The 21672-nt window shown below is 34.0% G+C and overlaps 2 protein-coding genes across 2 annotated transcripts; one reads left to right on the forward strand and one right to left on the reverse strand.

The window, feature by feature from the left end:
- Positions 1–1566, reverse strand: LOC106670849. The gene is made up of 2 exons (XM_014401503.2): positions 955–1566; positions 1–242 (listed from the first exon to the last, which is right to left on the reverse strand). The coding sequence occupies exons 1-2, from the start codon at positions 1252–1254 to the stop codon at positions 54–56; spliced, it is 489 nt and encodes a 162-aa protein (XP_014256989.1). The 5' UTR covers positions 1255–1566; the 3' UTR covers positions 1–53.
- A 1807-nt stretch (positions 1567–3373) lies between these two features.
- On the forward strand, positions 3374–4693 carry LOC106670841. Its single transcript, XM_014401490.2, has 2 exons — positions 3374–3720; positions 4452–4693. The coding sequence occupies exons 1-2, from the start codon at positions 3421–3423 to the stop codon at positions 4638–4640; spliced, it is 489 nt and encodes a 162-aa protein (XP_014256976.1). The 5' UTR covers positions 3374–3420; the 3' UTR covers positions 4641–4693.
- Positions 4694–21672: the final 16979 nt, after the last annotated feature.

Below are 21672 nucleotides of genomic sequence, written 5' to 3' on the forward strand. Positions count from 1 at the left end.
TTTCATTTGATGTCTTTTATTTCACTCTTGTTGGAATAAATAATTAATTACATTTATTGGTAGACGGGAGCGTAGCGGACGAGGCGAACGAGTGGTTCGGGGTTGTAAGCGTACACGGGTCCTGAAAGGGGTTTGACGTCGGTGTACTTCACACTGGCGACAAAGTTGGTCGGCTTCTCTTCCATTTTATACGCTTCGGTCATAGGTGCGACTTGTTTCACGAAGTAAGTCGGTTGGAAAGCCTTAAAATGTTAATTAAAGGATTACTTTTCATTATCTGTAGCAATTTATAATCTAACAGTTTTTAGAGTAAGAATCAAACACGTGTATTTCTTTAAAAGAAGTTAATTTTTAGCAGTGAACTATTCTATAACAAAATAAATGAGACTGTTTGGAGGAACTGTAAAGAGGGGACTTTTACAGGTTTCATCGATCGTTTTTCCCAATAACTATAGCCTTATTTTATAAATATAACATTAGTATTTATAATAGACCTGAAGTTTATTATGACGACTCGTGCTTTTCTACTTTTTACACATTTAATCGTACCTGATGTACACTCATCACCCGCTATTTTCGCTTTTACAAAACCGAATCGGAATTACAGAAATTAAAAATTCGGACCTGGATTAAACAAATTTAAGAATTTTCAGATTATTAGATAGTAAATTTACCAATTTAGTTAAATTGAACTTTTCCAGCCTGGCAATGATTATACCAATTAATTATCGGTAAAGACTTGAAACTAACCGAAATGTATTTGGTTATTCTAGTTATTTTTCTTTGAGAATTCTCAAGTCAATTTTAATTATTATTATGAACTTCTATTTCTGTTATTTAGTCTATATCGTATTGAAACAATACCCTTAAACTCTTCGATTTATAATTTGATAAAACTGTGTATAAGTGGAAAGAAAGATCATAGAAAAAAATAGTAATTAGAAATAAAATTACTTGAAGTTTGGCTGGGAGTGGTGCAGGGGCGAATGGTTTCGCTTGTTGTTCGTCTGCCTGTTTGAGGGGAGCCGTCGTGTACTGCACTTTCTGGAGCCTTCCATCAGGAAGGTAGACGTGATATTCACCGGAATCCGATCCCTGCTGGGCCTTAAGCCGCGCCATCACTTCCTCGGTCACTTTGGCCAAATCGCTCATCTCGGTCGGCTTGGGAGAGACGACGAAGTAGAAGCTCCTCTGGTCGTTGGGGGCTTCGGCGACTGCTGCGGCTACGAGGCAGAGAACGATGAACAACTTCATGTTTCGGCTGTTGACGAACTGATACTCGAACCATTTGTTTTGGAAGACTATATATACTCGTGGATCTCATCCTTGACCTCAAACACGCCGTAATTCTGAATAGTAATCGACAAGAGCGCTTATCAGTATTCCGCCATCGGCCGACGGTTGAGTATTAACGCCCTTCATAAATCCAACTATGTGCTGCTGTTAGTCAACCAGTTTGTAACGTTTTGCTAGGTTCATCACGCACATTTTACGTAAGAATCGAACCACGTTTCACATTCTTATTTTTTCAATAGCCTCAGAACAGGGCATCATATCTTCATCCATCTAATAGAACGTTTTTAAATAAACACTTCATGGAAACATCTGAAAAAATATATAGTTGATTATAACAAAAGAAGTATGTGAAATGTGGATTAATTGAATCCCTCTTTGGAATTTATTTACTTTACAAAAGCCCATTAAGTATTATTTAGCCATTTCAATTGTCAAATACAAAAACGTGTGATTTTTTACCAATAAAATTATGAGTTATACGAAGTTTAATTTAATAATCCACAAAATTTACAGCAGAGATTTCGTTCATTTACACTATAATGTTCGTTCTAAACCGAACGAGATAAGTGGTAGAGTCGACCCCCTCTATTAAAAAACTAAACCTGTGGGCGAGTTTAATTTTTAGGTAATAATATTAGGTTGTTATTATTGTTTGAACAAAATTAAAATACTTACAAAAAATTTTTGCAACCCTTCTGTTGTTACCTTTAGGTACCATTTTGGTAATATTTCCTAAAATTTAAATGCTTTAACATAGCTTTGTATTTTGCTTATTTCCTTAAATATCGCGGTCTAACCCACTAGTGGAAAAAGAAAGAAGAATAGAGAAAAGGAGAGAGAGAGAGAGAGAGAGAGAGAGAGAGAGAGAGTGAGAGAGACTTGTAGACATGTTCTTTAGCAAAACCTTTTGTTTTGTTTTTATTACAAATTACAAAAGGTTCTGCCCGCTTTGCCTTGTATCCCGCTTCATTCATTCATTCATAGTTTACCAGTATGCTGTGTAAAATTTGTTCTAAAAGCTGCAAGTCCTTCAGCAAGTTCATGTGCACTCATTCTTGGATTTTATGAAGCTAGCCTAATTCATGCTCCAGCCCGCCGAAACTTTCCTAAATCTGCCATTTAGGCAGAACCAGTTTTGGACTTTTTTTAATCATATATTTATTATCGGTGAAAAAATAAAGGAAAAAATGTCTCTCTCTTTTCTCCTCTCTTCTTCACAGATAGTTCGCACATTTAAGCCAAAATATTTTTAATAATATAGAGAGATTATGAGAGATTAGAGAGAGATTAGTCGTAGATATATTTGTGTTAAATGTTGACCACTTGCTATTCTTACATTAGCCTAAAATAATAAATGAATTTGTTGTAAGTTCCACGGTTTTATAATTTAAAAGATTGGTGAAAAATTAAAACGAAATATTCCGTGGTGAAAATTATTTTGTTATAATGGTTTCGGGCTTAATCATCGGCAGCCCAAATGGGTTATTCACAAATTTTCGTAGAGGGGCCTGAAAAATTTTAAAGAACCTGTTACAAAAGGGTAGAAGTAAATAAACCTGGCTAATGTATGAAAACGTGTTTTGATTTTAAAAAATACTTGGCGAAGTTTCTTTACTTGAAACCTTAAACAAGTAACAAATTATGCCTTTAAATGAAGCTGATTGATTGAATGAGTAGGCTGAAAATGTTCCCAATCGATATAAACTCACAAGAAGTTATTCTTAATATACTATCTAAACTTTTTGTCGCAATTCGTATTAACTTTATATATAAGAACACATTCACACGCCTACACATTCAGGGAAATTAAGGACAAACTGAACTTGGGTGAAAATAACGGTAAATAAATAATTTTATCAATAGAACGTGTAGCAGAACGATTTTATTAGATTGTACATCAACTCCCTTAATAGCTTATTCAATTAATGTTTATTCTGATACTTGTATTAATAATTTAATTTAAATTCAACTTAATTTAGTTAGAATATATCAGTACTGATAGGAATACATATAGCTCTATTGGCTGTGTGGAAATACGTCGTGTTTGAGGTCAAGGAAGGGATCCTCGAGTATATATGCTTCCAAAACAAAAGGTTCGAGTATCAGTTCGTCAACAGCCGAAACATGAAGTTGTTCATCGTTCTCTGCCTCGTAGCCGCAGCAGTCGCCGAAGCCCCCAACGACCAGAGGAGCTTCTACTTCGTCGTCTCTCCCAAGCCGACCGAGATGAGCGATTTGGCCAAAGTGACCGAGGAAGTGATGGCGCGGCTTAAGGCCCAGCAGGGATCGGATTCCGGTGAATATCACGTCTACCTTCCTGATGGAAGGCTCCAGAAAGTTCGGTACACGACGGCTCCCCTCAAACAGGCAGACGAACAACAAGCGAAACCATTCGCCCCTGCACCACTCCCAGCCAAACTTCAAGTAATTTTATTTCTAATTACTATTTTTTTCTATCATCTTTCTTTCCACGTATACACAGTTTTATCAAATTATAAATCGAAGAGTTTAAGGGTATTGTTTCAATACGATATAGACTAAATAACAGAAATAGGAATTCATAATAATAGTTGAAATCGACTCGACGATTCTCATGGAACTCTCTAGAATAACCAAATAAGTTTCGGTTATTTTTCAAGCTTTTACCGAAAATTAATAGTATAAGCATGGCCAGGCTGGAAAAGTTCAACTTAACTAAATTGTTAAATTTATTATCTAACAATCTGAAAATTCTTAAATTTGTATAATCGAGGTACCAATTTTTAATTTCTGTAATTCCGATCTGGTTTTTCTGTTAAAAAAAGTCCTTCTGTAAAAGCGAAAATAGGGGGTGATGAGTGTACATCAGGTACGATTAAATGTGTAAAAAGTAGAAAAGCTCGAGTCTTCATAATAAACTTCAGGTCTATTATAAATACTAATGTTATATTTATAAAAGAAGGCTATAGTTATTGGGAAAAACGATCGATGAAACCTGTAAAAGTCCCCTCTTTACAGTTCCTCAAAACAGCCTCATTTATTTTGTTATAGAATAGTTCACTGTTAAAAATTAACTTCTTTTAAAGAAATAAACTTGTTTGATTCTTACTCTAAAAACTGTTAGTTTATAAGTAGCTATAGATAATGAAAATTAATCCTTTAATTAACATTTTAAGGCTTTCCAACCGACTTACTTCGTGAAACAAGTCGCACCTATGACCGAAGCGTATAAAATGGAAGAGAAGCCGACCAACTTTGTCGCCAGTGTGAAGTACACCGACGTCAAACCCCTTTCAGGACCCGTGTACGCTTACAACCCCGAACCACTCGTTCGCCTCGTCCGCTACGCTCCCGTCTACCAATAAATGTAATTAATTATTTATTCCAACAAGAGTGAAATAAAAGACATCAAATGAAACGACCTGCGTTTTATTTTTACACCGATTCGTTCGTCATGGCGCTCATTTGGATATCTGGGTGTTCGGGAAAAAGGGGAAAGTTCACGGTAAATCTAATTTGCTTTTCTCTTTCTGTCCGAGCAACTCCTTTAACCAAACAGTAACACAATTGAAAACCATTGGAGTGTAAATAAATCAATAATACATTTCTTGTGCACCTAATCACGTCTTAAAAATCATATCACATAAAATATGTTTTAATTACTTCAACTGAATATTTTACTTGTTTAACAAAAACCCCTTAGAACAAGATCGTACAGGTGAAATATTTTCTCAGCCAACTAGATAAACATAATGAGGGAATAGGAATGTCCTTAAAGTTAAACTTAATGGAAAATTTTATGTTATTTTAATTGTTCTGCATATGCCGTCATGATACGGAAGCAATTCAAATTGTGTGAAAAATGTGACCTGATGAGATTTTGAGCACTATTCGAAGTCTATATAAAACGGTATGTTTATAAGGTGAACTGTGGGGGCGAGACAGGAAAAAAGAGTAAGGGAGGAGAGAGTGTTCGAGAAAGAGGAGACAGCAGACCATATTCTATAACTAAACAAATACAATTTACAACATATATATTAACACATTATAAGATTGGTAAATCAATGCCTTTTTGATTAATATTTTGTCTGGAAACTTTTGTTAGCTAACTAGCAAAACATAATGAGGGAATAGGAATGTCCTTAAAGTTAAAGTTAAATGGAAAAGTTTACGTTATTTTAATTGATCTGCATATGCCGTTATGATTCGGAAGCAATTCACATTATGTGAAAAAAGTGACCTGATGAGATTCTGAGTATTATTCTCGAGATAGAAAGAAGTCCACATAAAACGATATGTTTATATAGGTGAGTTGTGGGGACGAGATACAAATAAATGGAAAGAGTGGAGAGAGGACGTGAGAAAGAGGAGACAAGAAATGAAATAAGTGCGAGCGAAGTGAGAACAATAGACGTGAAGGTAAAAAAGCCCATTACAAAATTCTAAAAAGCATATTGCTTTTGTGTGTTAAATTTTGATGATGGTGTGCAAGAAAGGTATCGTTATTAAACAAACATTAATAGGCACATAATTGATATTGCAATTGCACGTTGCAACGCTTGTACAACTCATAATTTCATAAGTTAAGCAGAAAATTGAGCTACTAGATCACGAGAGGACGAGAGAGTGAGAGTGGGGAGTGAGAGAGTGGAGAGAGAGAGAGAGAGAGAGAGAGAGAGAGTGAGTGAGTTAATGAGTGGAGAGATAGTTTCGTTTATTTTTTCACCGATCCTTTTTCCAATAAGATATGATAGTTCACATTATCAATTTTCTATGATGTGATCTAATATGCCGACGAAAAAAACCAGGCCAGTACCAAAGCCGTATTGTTGCCTTTCCATTACACCTTTTTGGGGTAAATTATTTAGGTCCGCTTCGGAAAGAAGGAACATAAAATAAAAATTATATACTTCATGGTTAACAAAAGCCAATTGGATCAATATTTCTAGCCATTCACCACGACCAGAATCTGGTCGCCTTCTAATCCAGACGTATTGATTTTTATCCAATTTATCGGTTTTTGGGGCGTTCCATTTTCAAAGTATCTACTATTGTTTTTTTATTCGTTTATTTTTCAATTGCAATTAATATTTAATCACTGTTTTTAGTTGAGTTCTTGGAATCTCGGGCATTCTGTTTGTAGCACTCATGAGAAAAGTTAAGATTAAAAAAAATTTAAACAAAGTCTTTTGGTAACAATATTGATATATTTCTATAACAAAAAAAAAGGCAGTATTAAAAAGTGTACCGAAAAAAAACCACTTGAATTAGTTAGTTAGTAAATATTTACATTTACCAAGACAAACTTAAACAGACAAGTCTACCTTTTTTCGTTTACTTCCCATATACACAGCCATAATTAGAATAGTTTCATTAATTTATTTATTATAGTAGTTTAGAAATGTAAATAATAAGTATTTTGTTTCATACTAAGATAATAATGAGAATATTATTATTATGAATGTATACAAGCTGTAAGACAAGCTTTCGTCAATGTCCAATGTTCTGATTACTGATTACTTATTCACATAAGCTCAAATCTCCACATGCATGTACATACACATGTACAGAGTTGTGCTTATCCCTTCTTGCAATCCACCGGCATTTCCAGATTTTGTAATTTAAAGTAAATTACTGGCAGGCCTCGGAAATCAGGCCCTTGCCAGTCCTAGATCCGTCTGTAAAGACGTGCCGAAAACTGGCGTTCCTCTATCTAAGTGCCAAGAACTAAATCGCCCCGTACGAGTAACGAGTCACCCGGTTGCTCAGCTCGAGTGCCGTTCCCAATCTCTGACATCCTATGGCTGGATAGCGTATTACCAGGGGTCGCGTCCGGATCTCAAGTCGCTCTCTTCTGCTGTACCCACGACCGGACACGAAGACGGGTGTCCCGGTTGAAACTAGGAACCCCGCCGCATAGCAGAGGGTAAGCTTCTTTCTCTGAAGTTCGGGTGGCAGCACTCCCAACTCACAGCACATGTGGTTAAGCGGGGCGGAGATCTCTCGAAGGCCCTGCTAGTAGAGCCTATCGAGCGAGTTTTACGGGCAGAAGAATACGCCATGTGACCATAAAAGAAGGGCGAGGACATCAGCGAATCAGTTTCGAGCGGGTCTCCCTGTCGTACCTCACCTGAAGACCAATGAACTGTAATAGTTATGATTTTTCTTCCATTCACCTCACGAGCCACAATGTTTATCGCAAACTGCATCACCCCTCCGACCTATACTTGGTCTTTCCCCGAAAGGTAAAAGTAGAAGTCGTCGACATAGTGACGTACAGTACTCTTCAGATTCGTCGTTGGACACCGTCAGCGACACCGTCCACTGTTGATGCTGTTGCATTACAAATTCATTGCACCTATAAATATTATCCAGATTGAAAGTTTATATAAGCCTTGAAAAGCAGAATATTTGCTTCTTTCAGCCTATCTGAACAACGTTTATATATTATGTCAATGTAAGGATAGAACTAATGCTAAATTAAAAAATTACTGCTCTTTATTCTATTATTTATTTTATTTCCACGGTTGTAATTTATTTGCGGAGACGACGTTTGTGCCATTACGAGTAAGGTATAACCTGTGAAATTTCATCTAGATCGGTGGAATTCGTTTCAATAGTTATCACCAGTTTTGTGATTTTCGAGATAAAAAAATTTGGAAGGCGAACATTTCGAGGAAAAGAAATTTTTAAATCAAGTATACCTTCACTCCCAAGAATATATTTTATAAAATAGTTAATAATAAAATTATATATAGATCAATTTTATTTCTTTCTAAATAGTTGTTTCTTCTGTCCACTTTACTAACTCTGTCTACCATGTATAAGATATTTCAATATCTACGGTACTCTTGTTTTGACTAACTCCCAAATACAATTTTGATGTTGTGACCTAGTGACTGTATATTATTTTCTTATCCTAGATTAAAGACCCAAACAGAATGATATAAAATGATTTTTAAATGTATGCAAGACAAAGGCAGAAAAGCATATTAAAAGAAACTATGGAAATTATTTAAAATATCTGTTACTTGGCTCTTAGGGAAATAAATCTAATAAATCTGGAACACGTTTCTAATATTTTTCAACCTACGCTAAACAATTTATAATAATATATTATTTTTAATTTTTTAACAATGGGCTTTTAATTTCTGTAACTTATACTGATTTTTCTGTAACAGTAATGATCTGCTTATATCAAAACAATTATTTAGAGATTCTTCTAGCTTTATTGGTTCTTTATTAACATTAAAGGCAAATACCAAAGGAGGATATGACTGGGTAAAATGAAGTTTAACTAAATTAAATAATTATAAAGTTTTTTTATCAGCTAACCAGTTATTTGGCCAATCCTTTCTGTATGGATATCTCAAAAAAACCTTTATGCTCAGTACGTTAAATATTAAGGCTACTGACTAATTCGTCGATTAAAGATTTCGTAAAAGTCAGATAATTATTTTTTTTTATTTTTATTTAATCGTCTTAACTTCAAGGGTTATTTTTATTTTTACGACCGACACGGAAGTAAAATAAAATAAAATATACACGTTCCACGCGTGAAATTTCCGGTTCCAGTAACTTTTTACGCCGGATAAATCGTTCTTTTAAACCTTGAAACCAGCCTTATCCAACACCATTCGTCCTGGAGCAAAGCGAGTGTCAACGAATCAGTCGAAACAAAATGAAAGCACTTTTGTTTCATTTTTACCTTTAATAATTAATTAGTTACACTTGATTTTTTTCAAATAAATAATTTTATTAACTCTTTAAAAGGTAATAGCAATTCCTAGACAAACATTGAATCGAATCTGTGAGAACACCCACTCGGTGTTAGGTGGTCCGTGGTGAACTTTTGTTGTCTTATCCGCATCAAAGCCGAAGTTTGGCTTCACGGGCTATCACCAACGTCATTTCAGCCTCCAAAGCTTTTAGTGTTACCTAAAAACATTTTCTTACTCGGTGGATATTTATACATCACCTTTAGTCATACAAACAACTACACAAACATTACCGAGAACAATGATGGTCGATCAATACTCAATATTACACCGTCGTCTGTCTCTCTTCTACCTCTCATTCACGGTTATTAATACATTCTCTCGAAAAATTAACACAAATTACATCTATCACCAAACTTTTATGTATTCTTCTTATGTTGCCGTCACCTGTCGAAGGTTGGCGATCAACATAGATGTTTAAACCTTTGAACCGCCGCTCGAATCAGTTCCACCGATGAACACCTGAACCACCTTCCCAGATATTTAGCCACGAATTTTCCGAACCACGTCTTCTTCTTATGGATATTTTTCCATTTACTTTTCCTTCCAAAACTTGCTTAAGCAGTTCGTAACGTTCCCCTCTCATGATGTATTTCAGATATTTTACTTTTCTTTCCTTCATTGTTTTCATTAGTTCTACTTTTATTCATTCTATTCAGCACTTCTTTATTTGTTAAACCCATGAAATTTTGAGCATGTGTCTGTATAAGTACGTTTCAAATGTTTCTATTTTTTGTACCCTGGCATCAAATATCTAGCTCTCGCTAGGGAACTTGGAATATATAGCATCTCATCATACGAGTTCTCAGTTCAGTGGTTAGGTCTTGTCTTATTGATTATCTTATTTTATATTATTGCTATCTTATTGCTCGTTTAGTGCAAGTTGGTCGGAAATGGAGTCTTGTGTCCATACGGATATTATGTTTTTCCTAGACATGAATCTGTCCATTAAAGCACACAACATATTCAGGGAGTAAGTGCACAAGAGGTAGGATGACTCGGGCGTGCCATAACGCAACTGCGTGGCAATGTAATCACATAATGTGTCTTTTATAATGTTTTACGCAGCTTTGATTTGTAAATCCTATCGGACTTCGACTCCAAAATAACAACCATTAGTAACAATCATCTCCAATTGTACACTTACACATTTATAACTTTACATATGAAAGTAACAGGAAGTAGCAGGAAGAAGTACTCAATAAACATCTCCAGTAGGTGAAAATTAATTAGTCAAAATTGTTTGGTTACATGGCTAAAACTTCAAAAAAGGCAAATTTAAGTACACCTAAATATTCCCATTATCAAATATAACATAATAGAAGAAGCCCTATGTTATTTGGCGAACTGGTGATATTTGCCAAGAAGAGGTCTTGAGTTCAAATCCAGGTGACGTCCTTTGAATTTTCCGTGATAATTTTCAATTTAGCTTGAAATTCACGAACCATAAGGAGCAATTAGAAACAAATTGAACTTTTTATTTAAGTAGGAATTAATTTTAGTAAATTAAAAAAAAAAAGTTATTTCAGAGTAACTTTTATTTCTTGGGATACCTATGAAAAAAAAATATATTAAAAATACATAAATAAATTGTACAATTTAAGGAATTAGGGCGAACAACGAACAATAGAAATAGCGCAATATTAAATAAATTAATGTTCATCAATAACTCAACAAAAAATACGTGAATTAGTGTACGTTTGCTTCAAAATCGCCGGTTTTTTTGTTCACCGTCCCAATTTACCAGTCATTTAGGTAAATGCAGATGAATTTGAGATAAAGACCTTCCGTCATCGAGTCATCGGTTTTCTAGTGCAGTTGAAAACTGTCCGAATTGTTACTCCGTCACAGTTGCCCGAGAACTCCCACGACGTCAGCGTGCTGCTTCTGACGACGGCGACAGGGCACGCTTTTACTTCTAAAACGAACTTTCTCACGATATTATTATCATATTTTTTCTCTCGATAAAATCAAAATTTCAAGTCGAGAAATTGGGTGGAATGTGAATAATTGATTTTAAGCATAGAAAAATATGGTTTTACTAATCATGTTTTGTTTTTTATTGTTGATACAATAACAGTTGTTTGAGGTGTTCAGCATACACCTGACTAGTTCCTCAGAAAATTGGTTGATTTTACAAGCGAAACAGATTAAAATTGGACAACCCAGTAATATTTTTCTGTTTTACGTTTATGAGATCAATCCAACCTTCGTATTCTAAAGTTTCATCAACAATCATTATCAAAAATCCGTTGGCTTGGTCTTTAAACTTATTTCTGAGTAGGTCTTAACAAAATGGCTTAATTTTAATTTAATTTAAATGCTCTCATTTTTTTCACAGTCTTGACGTTGGATAGTCCTAGTGAGTCAAACAGCTCGTCAAGCCTAGTTGAAAATTTGCTAGTCGGCAATTGCTGGATTCCTGGCTAATTAGCATATTGAAAAGACAAAAATAGTTCAAATCTGGACAACCCAGTATTATTTTTTTTTGTTTTACATAAGCATCCTACCTAATGAATTCTAAAGTTTCATAAAAAAAAAACTATTATCAAAAATCGGTTGGCTTGGATTTTAATTTCTTTCGACTAGTTCTTAAAAAAACGGTTTCATTTGGCCAACTAAGCCGCCCGAACCATCATCACTATTTTTGTTTCTCAATGTTCACGTTGAACGTCCTGGTGTATCACAAAGCTTCTTCAAACTACAGTTAAAAATATGCTAGCCGCCTGTTTAACCAGAAATTGCTTGATTCCTGTCTAAATAGGATGATAAACAGACAATAAATAGTCCAAATTTGGACAATCCAGTATTATTTTTTTATGTTTTATATATCCATCGAAACGCACTCTAAAGTTTCATCAAAAACCTGTTGTCCTTGTGTTTAGCGTGTTTCTGACGAGTTCTTATCAAAATGGCTTGATTTGTCGAACAAAACAGTCAAAATTTAAACATCTAAATTTTGACAAACCAGTATGCTTTATCTATTCCTTCCAAGCGATCAGTTGGATTGGTCATCATTCAGTTGACCTGGGGTTGAGCCTAAACCTGAATATTTACTGGCAAAATGACTCGATTGATTAAACAGAACAGTCAACAAACGATAGCCTGGTGTCTGAAAGTTTCATGAAACACGAGTCAAGTTTTCAAAAGTTCAGCCCAGACCTGACTAATTCTTCATAAAATGGCTTCATTTGATATTGTGCTCTCAGTTATCGGGTTTGTGGTCGATAACTGAGAGCATTGAATTAGCTGGTTGATAAACTACATCATTTGATATTATCGATATATTTTGTCTTAAAGTTAAACTAGAAAGTCCAGGTTTTCATGCATTCTCTCATTGGGAAAATTTAATGTATTTGCTATTCATATCTACTTGTGGCGTAGAATCAAAAGTAGATTTATTGAAAATCTTCGCTTTTCAGTAAACAAACAAAAAGTTTTATGCAAGGCTCTAAAATATTTTCATTCTGATGATAAAGCATCCACGTACTGATTCTATTCATAAGTATAATTGCTACAAAAAACCTCGTGTGAATAAAGACAGGCGATTTTTGGGTTGTGAAACCGTTATTGCCATTCAAACATGAAAATAAAGACTTATTTTTTGTCCGATGTACGTTTTTGACGTATTCGACGAGAAAGTGAGCTTTTCTAAAAACACCCATTGATATACAATAAAAAAAAAGTATAAACCTGTTTTGGTTGATGATTTTTAAGTCATGGTTATGAAAATTTCATTGTGTAAAGTTATCTATTCACTTTAGATGACCACAAGCTTAAATTTTAATAATTACACTAGGTCTAATAAATAATCTGTTGGGTGTAAAAAAATCATGAAAAATAAAGACTTATTTTTTATCCAGTGTATATTTTTGACATATTCGACGAGAAAGTGAGCTTTTCTAAAAAAAAAAAAAACCATTGCTATGCAATAAAAAAACGTATAAACCTATTTTGATTGATGATTTTTAGTCATATTTATGAAAATTTCATTGTGTAAAGTTATCTATTTATTGTACATAACCACAAGCTTAAATTTGAATAATTACACGATTTAATAATCTGTTGGGTGTAAAAAATAATTCGTGAAAAATATTTCATTACAATTTTTGAAACCTTGCGTTGCCAAGAAGTAATTCTATTTCATTTGTGTTTCTCTTCTTGTTCTTCTGTCTTGTTGACTTTGGGAAAACGGCATTTAATGGAAAAGCCTGTTTCGCCGTAGGGACACCTTTCCATCCCACCAAGTGCTTAGCATGATCATTGGGGGAAGCGACCCTTATAAATGGATAATGGAGGATCATTTAGCTTTCTCCATGGTCTTTTCTTTCTGTTACTGCGCTCAGTTCCAGCCTGAGCACCCTGAAATCTTATAAAACCGACACCATTTGTTTACTTATTTATCATTTAGCTAAACACAATTTTTTTCAAAAATTTTGACTTCGAAAAAAGATACGTAAGTGGGAAAATGATTTTCATATAATGATTGACAATTGAACGTTAAAACGTTTTCAATATAGACCTACGTATCCATATAATCTTGTAAATAGTCACTAAGTGGGACAGTAGTTGATTATTATATTTCAAAAATGTTTTAAATTATAAACTATACTTATTTAATTGCAGAAGATACAATCACAAAAGGTATAGCCCGCCTAAGAATAAAATCAAACTTCTGACATAATATCCGGAAATTAACAGTATATACATTCTTAGATAATAAATAATTGTATGAATTAAAATTTTGTAAAATTAAAACAGGAGGCTTCCAACTCTTATTCGCCCCGCTAGTAATTCTGAGTTTGAATCCCTACATGGCTCTTGGAATTTTATTTAAGTTAAATTGGAAAAAAATATTTTAAAGTAGTCTGACCCTTTGTTTGCGACATCCAACGGGTGTTGGACGTGACCCTTCCATTATGACAGTGATTATTATTATTATTTTTTAACTAAACCGTATTTAATTTACTTAAATATTTGTATACTTTCATTGTTAGTTTTCAAAAACAGTAAAATAATCAACTCGCAGGCAAATTCGAGCTATTTATTGAAATACTATTAATAACTCTATTTTGCTGGATCGAATATTTTCCTTTTATAATAGATCATTGCTAGAGTTTACAGCCCTCAATTTCCTCAACCTAATGTGAGACGTTTATATTAGGATCCAAATATTGTTGGTAGTGTTGAGTTGGAATTTCTGCTGCGATTATTAAAATAGTTTTCTTAGCGAAATTAATATGTTCTTTAAGTGCTTGACAAACAGTTTCAATAATTTGGGGTTTCACAGCAAGAATAATAACCTCGCCATCCTTTCTGGCATCATAGTTATCGCTAGTTCCGTGTATGCCATAATTTTTACCAATTGGTCGCGATTTTAGCTGTCGGGGAAAGAAGCAGTAATGTAATTTACATGACAGTCCTTTAACACTATTTAAAAAATGCAATATAAATAAATTATGTGGTAGGTAGCTTTGATGAACTTGAAAAATATATTTTTAAACGAAATTTTCTAGAAACTTCTGCGTATAAAATACTTTTAAAAAAAGTTTATTCATGATGATCAAAGTAACCTTCCACATACCTCAAAGACTACCCAACTAAGAAATTTTTTTTCGTAATTTACGAATAATCTCAGCGTCTAACCACACTTCAAACAACTTGAAAAGTTTTGGGTTTGTTGTCTGATAGTCCTTAACACATTCGGGTAATTCTAGTATCATTTTATTAAAAACTACATGACAGTCAATTTTATGTTTAGTCACACATGTGATACCAGCACAAATAGAGGTCATTTATTTTCCTGAAAGCACCTGGTATGCATATCGAAAATTGATTTCAACCAGGGAAATTCCGGTAGGTCATCCGTCATTGTACGTTAGCTTCAAGAAGAAAAAAAAGGCGGATGCCGTTCCTCAGGATGAAAGGAAGAGAGCTCGCCCTTCGATATATGCACAAAAGCTGTCCGAAATATCTTATTCTTGACGTAACTGGATCGGACGAGGGCCTCTTGAAAATAGCGATTATTTCGGCCACCTTCTTATCCATTGTCGTGAATTTTTCCTGTGTCGCGTTCCCAGCACGAGTCTCCACGATACCATATGGAGAAGGAAGAGTGAGAAGATAAAAAAGGGTACAGTCAAAATCATCCTTTTTTATGCTTGCTGACGCGATGAACCGGAAAATATGCTGGGGAGATTAGAAGACACGACCTACTACACCAATTTTTTTTTTGTTCACAAAGTTTCTGAGTCTCTAGGCTGTATCATACTGAAACTGATCTGGTGGAATTTTTTCACTTTTTAATTTTTTAATGTCATGTAGCATTATTTAATAGTAGGTCGAGGAGACGATTGAATAAAAACACTTTTCTAAAAGAATTTTTAAAATACATATTTGTTTTTTTAAATAAACAAACTCAATACTTAGTGGTTAAATTTCTTTTGAGGCCTGCGGGAAAACAATGCCAACAATGGCCGATACTAACAACAAAATCCGAATAATTTTGTATATTATTTTTTCATTGGAATCATATACAATATTATTATTTTTGAATAAGCCCCTACTGAATTAAAAATAAACATAGTAAAATATTTTTAATGTTCATACCGACGTATTCAACCAGAGGAAAATGTTTTTTTGAAAACATCAAGTTCAAGGGAAAGGTCTATAGGACCATTGTGTCCCACTCGTAATCCGTAATTGCTTGCTGAGAGTTGTTCAGCACTTCGTGAAGAAATGGCGGACACGTAAGTCACGAAAGAAGAAAGTAGGTGGATCAGATTGCCATTCATGTTTAGATTAATCCAAAACGGACAGTTGGATCGTAAAACCGGCCTGTTTGATCTTTTTCCTCTTGGTTTTACCGGCTGGACCATAATTTATAAAGATCGCGCGGGATTTAGGTTGGTCCAGGCGGAATTAAAATCGCATCAGACCATTCGTGGTTGAGAAGAAAGTGATGAATAGCAAACGGAAGCAACCACGGTCGTAGAACTTCCGCGTAAATTTTCGCTAGTAGTATTTCTAGGAGACAAATCGAAAGAAAATTATAGTTAATAATATTAATAATAAACTGTCTTTATTTATTTCAATTACGCAAAACTTGAATGAATTGAACTTCCTCAAAACATAACACATCGTGTTGTGTGTGTGTGTGTGAGAGAGAGAGAGAGAGAGAAAGTATGTGAAAAATAAAGAAGTCAAAGATTCAGAGATAGAGAGAGAAAGTGAGAGAGAGACAGAGAGAGGAAGAGAGAATGAGAGAGAGAGAGTAAGTGAGAGTAAGAGAGAGGAGAGAGAAAATGAGAGATTTGGTGGAATAGATAATGAATAAAAAATATTGGGTGGAAAAGATAGCAAGAGAGAGAGAGAGAGAGAGAGAGAGAGAGAGAGAGAGAGAGAGAGAGAGAGAGAGAGAGAGAGAGAGAGAGNGCGGGAGGGAGGGAGAGAGAGAGAGAGAGAGAGAGACTTAGTGAGAGAAAAATTGAGATAAAATTAGCGGAGTTGCAAGAAAAAGTGAAAGAACGAGAAAAATAAATATATGGATGGAGAGATAGATCAAGTGAGTGAGTGAGTGAGTGAGAGAGAGAGAGAGAGACCGTGAGAGAGATAATTTTTAAACTAATGGCTGAAACATATTTTTCAATAAAATGATATTTTAAGCATTTGTGCAAGCTGTAAATTTGATTTTGGGCAACTTGTGAAATTACAAATTTAATTTGTCTTTGTATTATTTTTTTAACCGTTTTTGCTATTTTGTAAAATTAATCTGTTGCTTATTGGAGAAAGCCTGTTTCGAAACACTAATTAGTTGAAAGAGAAAGAAATATTAATAAAATTGTCATTTTCGGAACCCTGTAATCTAAAATTGGTTATCAAAAATGCCAATTGAAGGACCTGGTGATGGCATTTTTGAAAATCAAAAGGCCCAGGCCGAGAAACGGAACGGCATTTCAATTTCAATTCTTTTTCCTCTTTTTAATTTCTAAAACGAAAATGGCACCCGTGCGAATGCCCGAACCTCCCGATCCCCCACGGGGTCCCGTTACGGGGCAATTGCCACCGTAATTAGACCAAAAGGGGAAAGTTCACGAAGAACCGAAGAGATGTGGGCCAAGATCAGAAGAATTAGCTCGACGAAGAACCGCCAAATGAGCCTTCGTCTATTTATCGCGGGATGGCTGAGAGCGGAAAAAGTCTTTTTGTGAGACAACCATGTGAAACTAAGATGAGCAAGTATAGTTCCATTGTCAACACTGTTCCAAAACTACTCGGCCCATTTTACCGAGTCTAGAAGGTTTACAGCTATACAGATTTTTACATTAGAACATTGCAAAGATTGTTTATTATTAAGCATCCTTTAAAACTCAAGGGAAGGCTACGCACGTCACTTATGTTAATAAAACTTTATTTGGTAGTACCAGTTCGAAAAAATATTAGACACACAATTTTTGTAATTTAAAAAATTGAAGCATTGGAAACGAAAATTTTGAGGAAACAAATTATTTTTGGAATTTTTGTATTCAGTTCGACTTTAGGTCATTACCAGCGCAAAACAATCGTAAAGATGTCTATAAATTAACACAAAAAACTTAATTATATTATATTATAATTATATAAATTTTTAGATGCCTTCAAGATTGTTTTACCCTGATGATGAAATTAAAATTGGTCGAAAGCTTGCTAGTAACAATTGAATTTGTTTTTCCATCCAGTCCATATCCGAGATACAAATTATTGAATCAAAAAATCGTCTATACATCTAACACTTAAAACTAAACCAAAATTGAAACATTGAAAAACAAAAAATCTGGGGAAAAATATTTCTTGCATTTTTTTATTCAGAGGGATTTTTGGTACAAAAAACGAATATCATTTGATTTTTCTTTAAAAAAGTAAATAAATAAATAAAAAATAATATTGTAACCTACTTTGATAAGTCACTTGGTCACTACTTCAAATTTGTGTATGGAAGCTAAGCCGTGGGTATCATAGGTGTGGAAATACATAAACTGTTAAATTATTGTAAATTGCAAAGTTGGCAAAAATATCCAAAATCGTAGTCCAGTCCTTGGCAAAGCTGGGGCACGACAAAAAGCTCTTGGATCAACAAGTTTTTTTTTCATTTTCGAAACAAAATCGAAGGCATGGAAGGCGAAAATTTTAAGAAAAAACGTATTTTTCATTCAAGGGGGGCAAAAACGTTTAAAAAATATATATTTTTGGCACCTTTGCACTAAACATTAATTTAACAACAGGCTTAGCTGCCATATACAATTTTGAAGGGCGACCGAGCGACTAACCAAAGTAGGTTAAAGTATATGTTTATTTTTCAAACATTACACTTGATTCAATAAGCTTTAAAACTGGGCTGAACAGATAAATTGGCAGTGATTTGGATTTTTTTTTGTTTTTTGAAAAGACTGAGGAAGAAAATTTCATGTAATGGCTCCTTGAATAAATTATAACTAGAGAGAGAAAATAAAACGTTTCAGGTGTTATTGTTAATTTCAAAGATAATTTTTATCATTTATAATGACATAATATTTCCAACGGTGGTCATAACGTTGAGTTGGCGTTAAGATACCGAGGAGTTATTGAAATTATCTGTTTTTAGTTTGCTTTAAAAATAGTATTTAAGGGCTTTAAACAGTGCTTAAAACAATTCCGGATTGATTGAAAAAAAAATTTAAACAATTAAAAATTGTTTGTTATCTATTTTACTGGAATCGTCTTTGCTTTCTAACTTTTTATATATCTTATTTAATCCCGTTTAAAATATTATATTCTTATCATAGATAAGAAAAAAAATCGATTGATATATAATAACCTTCAAATACATACTAATTTACAAAACTTACTAACGATAATTACTTCAAATATTTTTCTCGGTTCCTAGGCCCCATTGGCAAATACGCTCGGACTCATGTTTAATATTTTTCGAGCCAAACCTTACCAAAAAAGGTTTTTATTAAAATCTATGATCCCACGCCCAAAATCCCCATTTTTAGTTAGTAAAATAGCCTAAATTGTATATTACATATACAATTTTCTCCTTACAAACATTTCAACTTTTAAAAAATAACCGTTCTCCAAAGTCGACAGGATGATAGGAAGACTTTCTCCCGAAGACATCTGTGTCTGGAAGATACACCGATTTTAGAAAAGCAAACGGATTCTGTTGTAGAAATAGAAACCCTACAGTTGCAAGAAAGGAATAAAAAAACAGTCTGATGGAAATCCGGAACGGCCTCAATGGCACGACAGAGAAATTCAACAAAGGTATCGACTGTGTCATTCCAATACTAACAAATATGAGTGTTTGTATTTGTTTTTTCAGGAAAAATCCGGTACTATTTGTATAACGTACTTTCGATACTGGTACAGGCATCAACACAATAATTTTCATTATTATTTTTAGGTTTTAACTCTCTCAAACCATACACTATATAAAATTTATTATTTACCAATGCAAATCGTGAGAATACTATTCCATAAAGTTTGGATATTTAATACTACTTTAACACAATCAGTTCTGGTTTTGTTTCTTTTGGCAAATTTAAAAACAAAATTACCAGCAGAAGTTTTTTTTACAATAAATCCTAAATCCGACCCTCTGCGTGGTACCATCTTTTTCTGGTTTTTCATGCGTATTTTGTTTCAAACTGCAGCGTCTCCGATCTGGTTACTGACTTTGCTTTTATCGTAATATAATATTATACTATTATAACACTATAGTACAAAACTACGTCGATATCCTAAAATGCTAGCCTCTTGTTTGTACCTCAGGTTTTCAGCTACAAAGTAGCCATAAAATCTGGAATACATTTATTACGAATCTCACCGATACAAACATACGTCTTGTCACATTCACACCGATATTCCTCGGGCGGGGTTGAACCCACTCCACTCTCGCTAATAACTTACTTTTACTCTCCAGACGTCACACACTCACCCCAGAGTACTCAGATTTCAGACCCATACAAACCAGCGTCTCACGAGGAAGCATACTTGGCTCATTGAGTACGATTTATGCTTTTCTATATATGTACCAACACCATCATAACCATTTAGATGAAACGCAATTTTCTCATCTATCTGAATCTTATCGAAACAATTTTCAACATCCAAGAACATTTTGAGCTTCTCAAAGACTGGTATCAAAAGTGAACAATAAAACTGAATGATGAAGAAATGTACCCAGTGTACATTTACATTGAAAAAGCGTATTGCCCTCCACTATACATCAGCAACAAGAACCGACTGACTTCCACTTAAATCAGATATTTAGAACTATGCCTTGACTGCAGACTGGCCTGGAATCGCAACTGAAGACAACTTTACCGAGACTTGGTCAATTACGAAGGCATTAGGACCGAAATTTTTTTGGCCGTTAAAATTCAATTAAATCTATTACAAAAAATATTACTGCAACCAGTTTGGTCATACGAAGTGGAGCTTTGCCATACCATCCAATATCCAGCTCATCCAATTTTTCCAATTAAAAATCCTCAGACAAATTGTCCAAGATATTTACTATGATTATTCGGAGATGGTGAGATGCGGTCTGGTGTGTGGTAGAAAAACATTTTCTTTATCGTGTCAACGTTTCGATCTTTATTGAGATCATCTTCAGTGCCTGGGATTTATAAACATTATTTCAATTTTACAAATACATGTAGGTTGTGGAAAAAAATTATGAATTTATACAATGCTAGAAAATTTTAGATTAAAAAAAATTGAATTTATACAATACTTGAAAATTTTTAGATTCAATCAAAATATTCGTACTCACGTTTTTAAATCTAAAATTTTCTAGCATTGTATAAATTCATAATTTTTTTCCTACATCCTACACGTATTTGTAATATTCAAACTATGTTTACAAATCCCTGGCCCTGAAGATGATCTCAATAAAGATCGAAACGTTGGCACCATAAAGAAAATGTTTTTCTAAAATCTATGTCACACCACACCGCCTCTCACGATCTCCGAATAATCGTTGACTAATGGTCACTAAACACTACACAGATATTTACTATATCACTAATCTCCCTATCCAGGACCAAGCTGATCAGATTCCTCTTCCAAAAGTTCCACACCAACCTTTCAATCCAACCAATCCAACTGCCCTTTCTACACTTTCCCATTCCGAGAACGTTTTGTCATTTGTCTTAAAAATTATCTTATGAAATTAAACGGCATAAATAATAGTAACATTAGCACCATGCTAGGTCCAATAATAATATAATAGTCTGAATATTTTTAGACCTCACTGAAAGGTATTTCATTACAATATTTATAAACTTTTTCCAGCAAATACAGTATATTTTTCTTATTTTTCAAAACAGGGATAAGTGCAAGTATACCCGCCAAGGTTAAGGTTAAGTTAGTATAGTTAAAATTCAGACCAAATAACTGTTCTAATCATTCTGTTCTGATTGTTTACAGTATTTAATGCATTTGTTAACGAATTAACGTTTTATTTTAATTAAATGTATTATTTTTATTAAATGATTTTCCAAAACCAAAATTGCATGTTTCAGCTTCGTCTGTGAACATATTCAAATAAAAAAATGAAAAACCCATCTAGGTGATAGTCTCTCTGCTGTTATAT

The sequence above is a fragment of the Cimex lectularius genome, unplaced genomic scaffold, assembly GCF_000648675.2.
Source record: "Cimex lectularius strain Harlan isolate CLEC.00 unplaced genomic scaffold, Clec_2.1 scaffold85, whole genome shotgun sequence".
Classification (NCBI taxonomy): Eukaryota; Metazoa; Arthropoda; class Insecta; order Hemiptera; family Cimicidae; genus Cimex; species Cimex lectularius.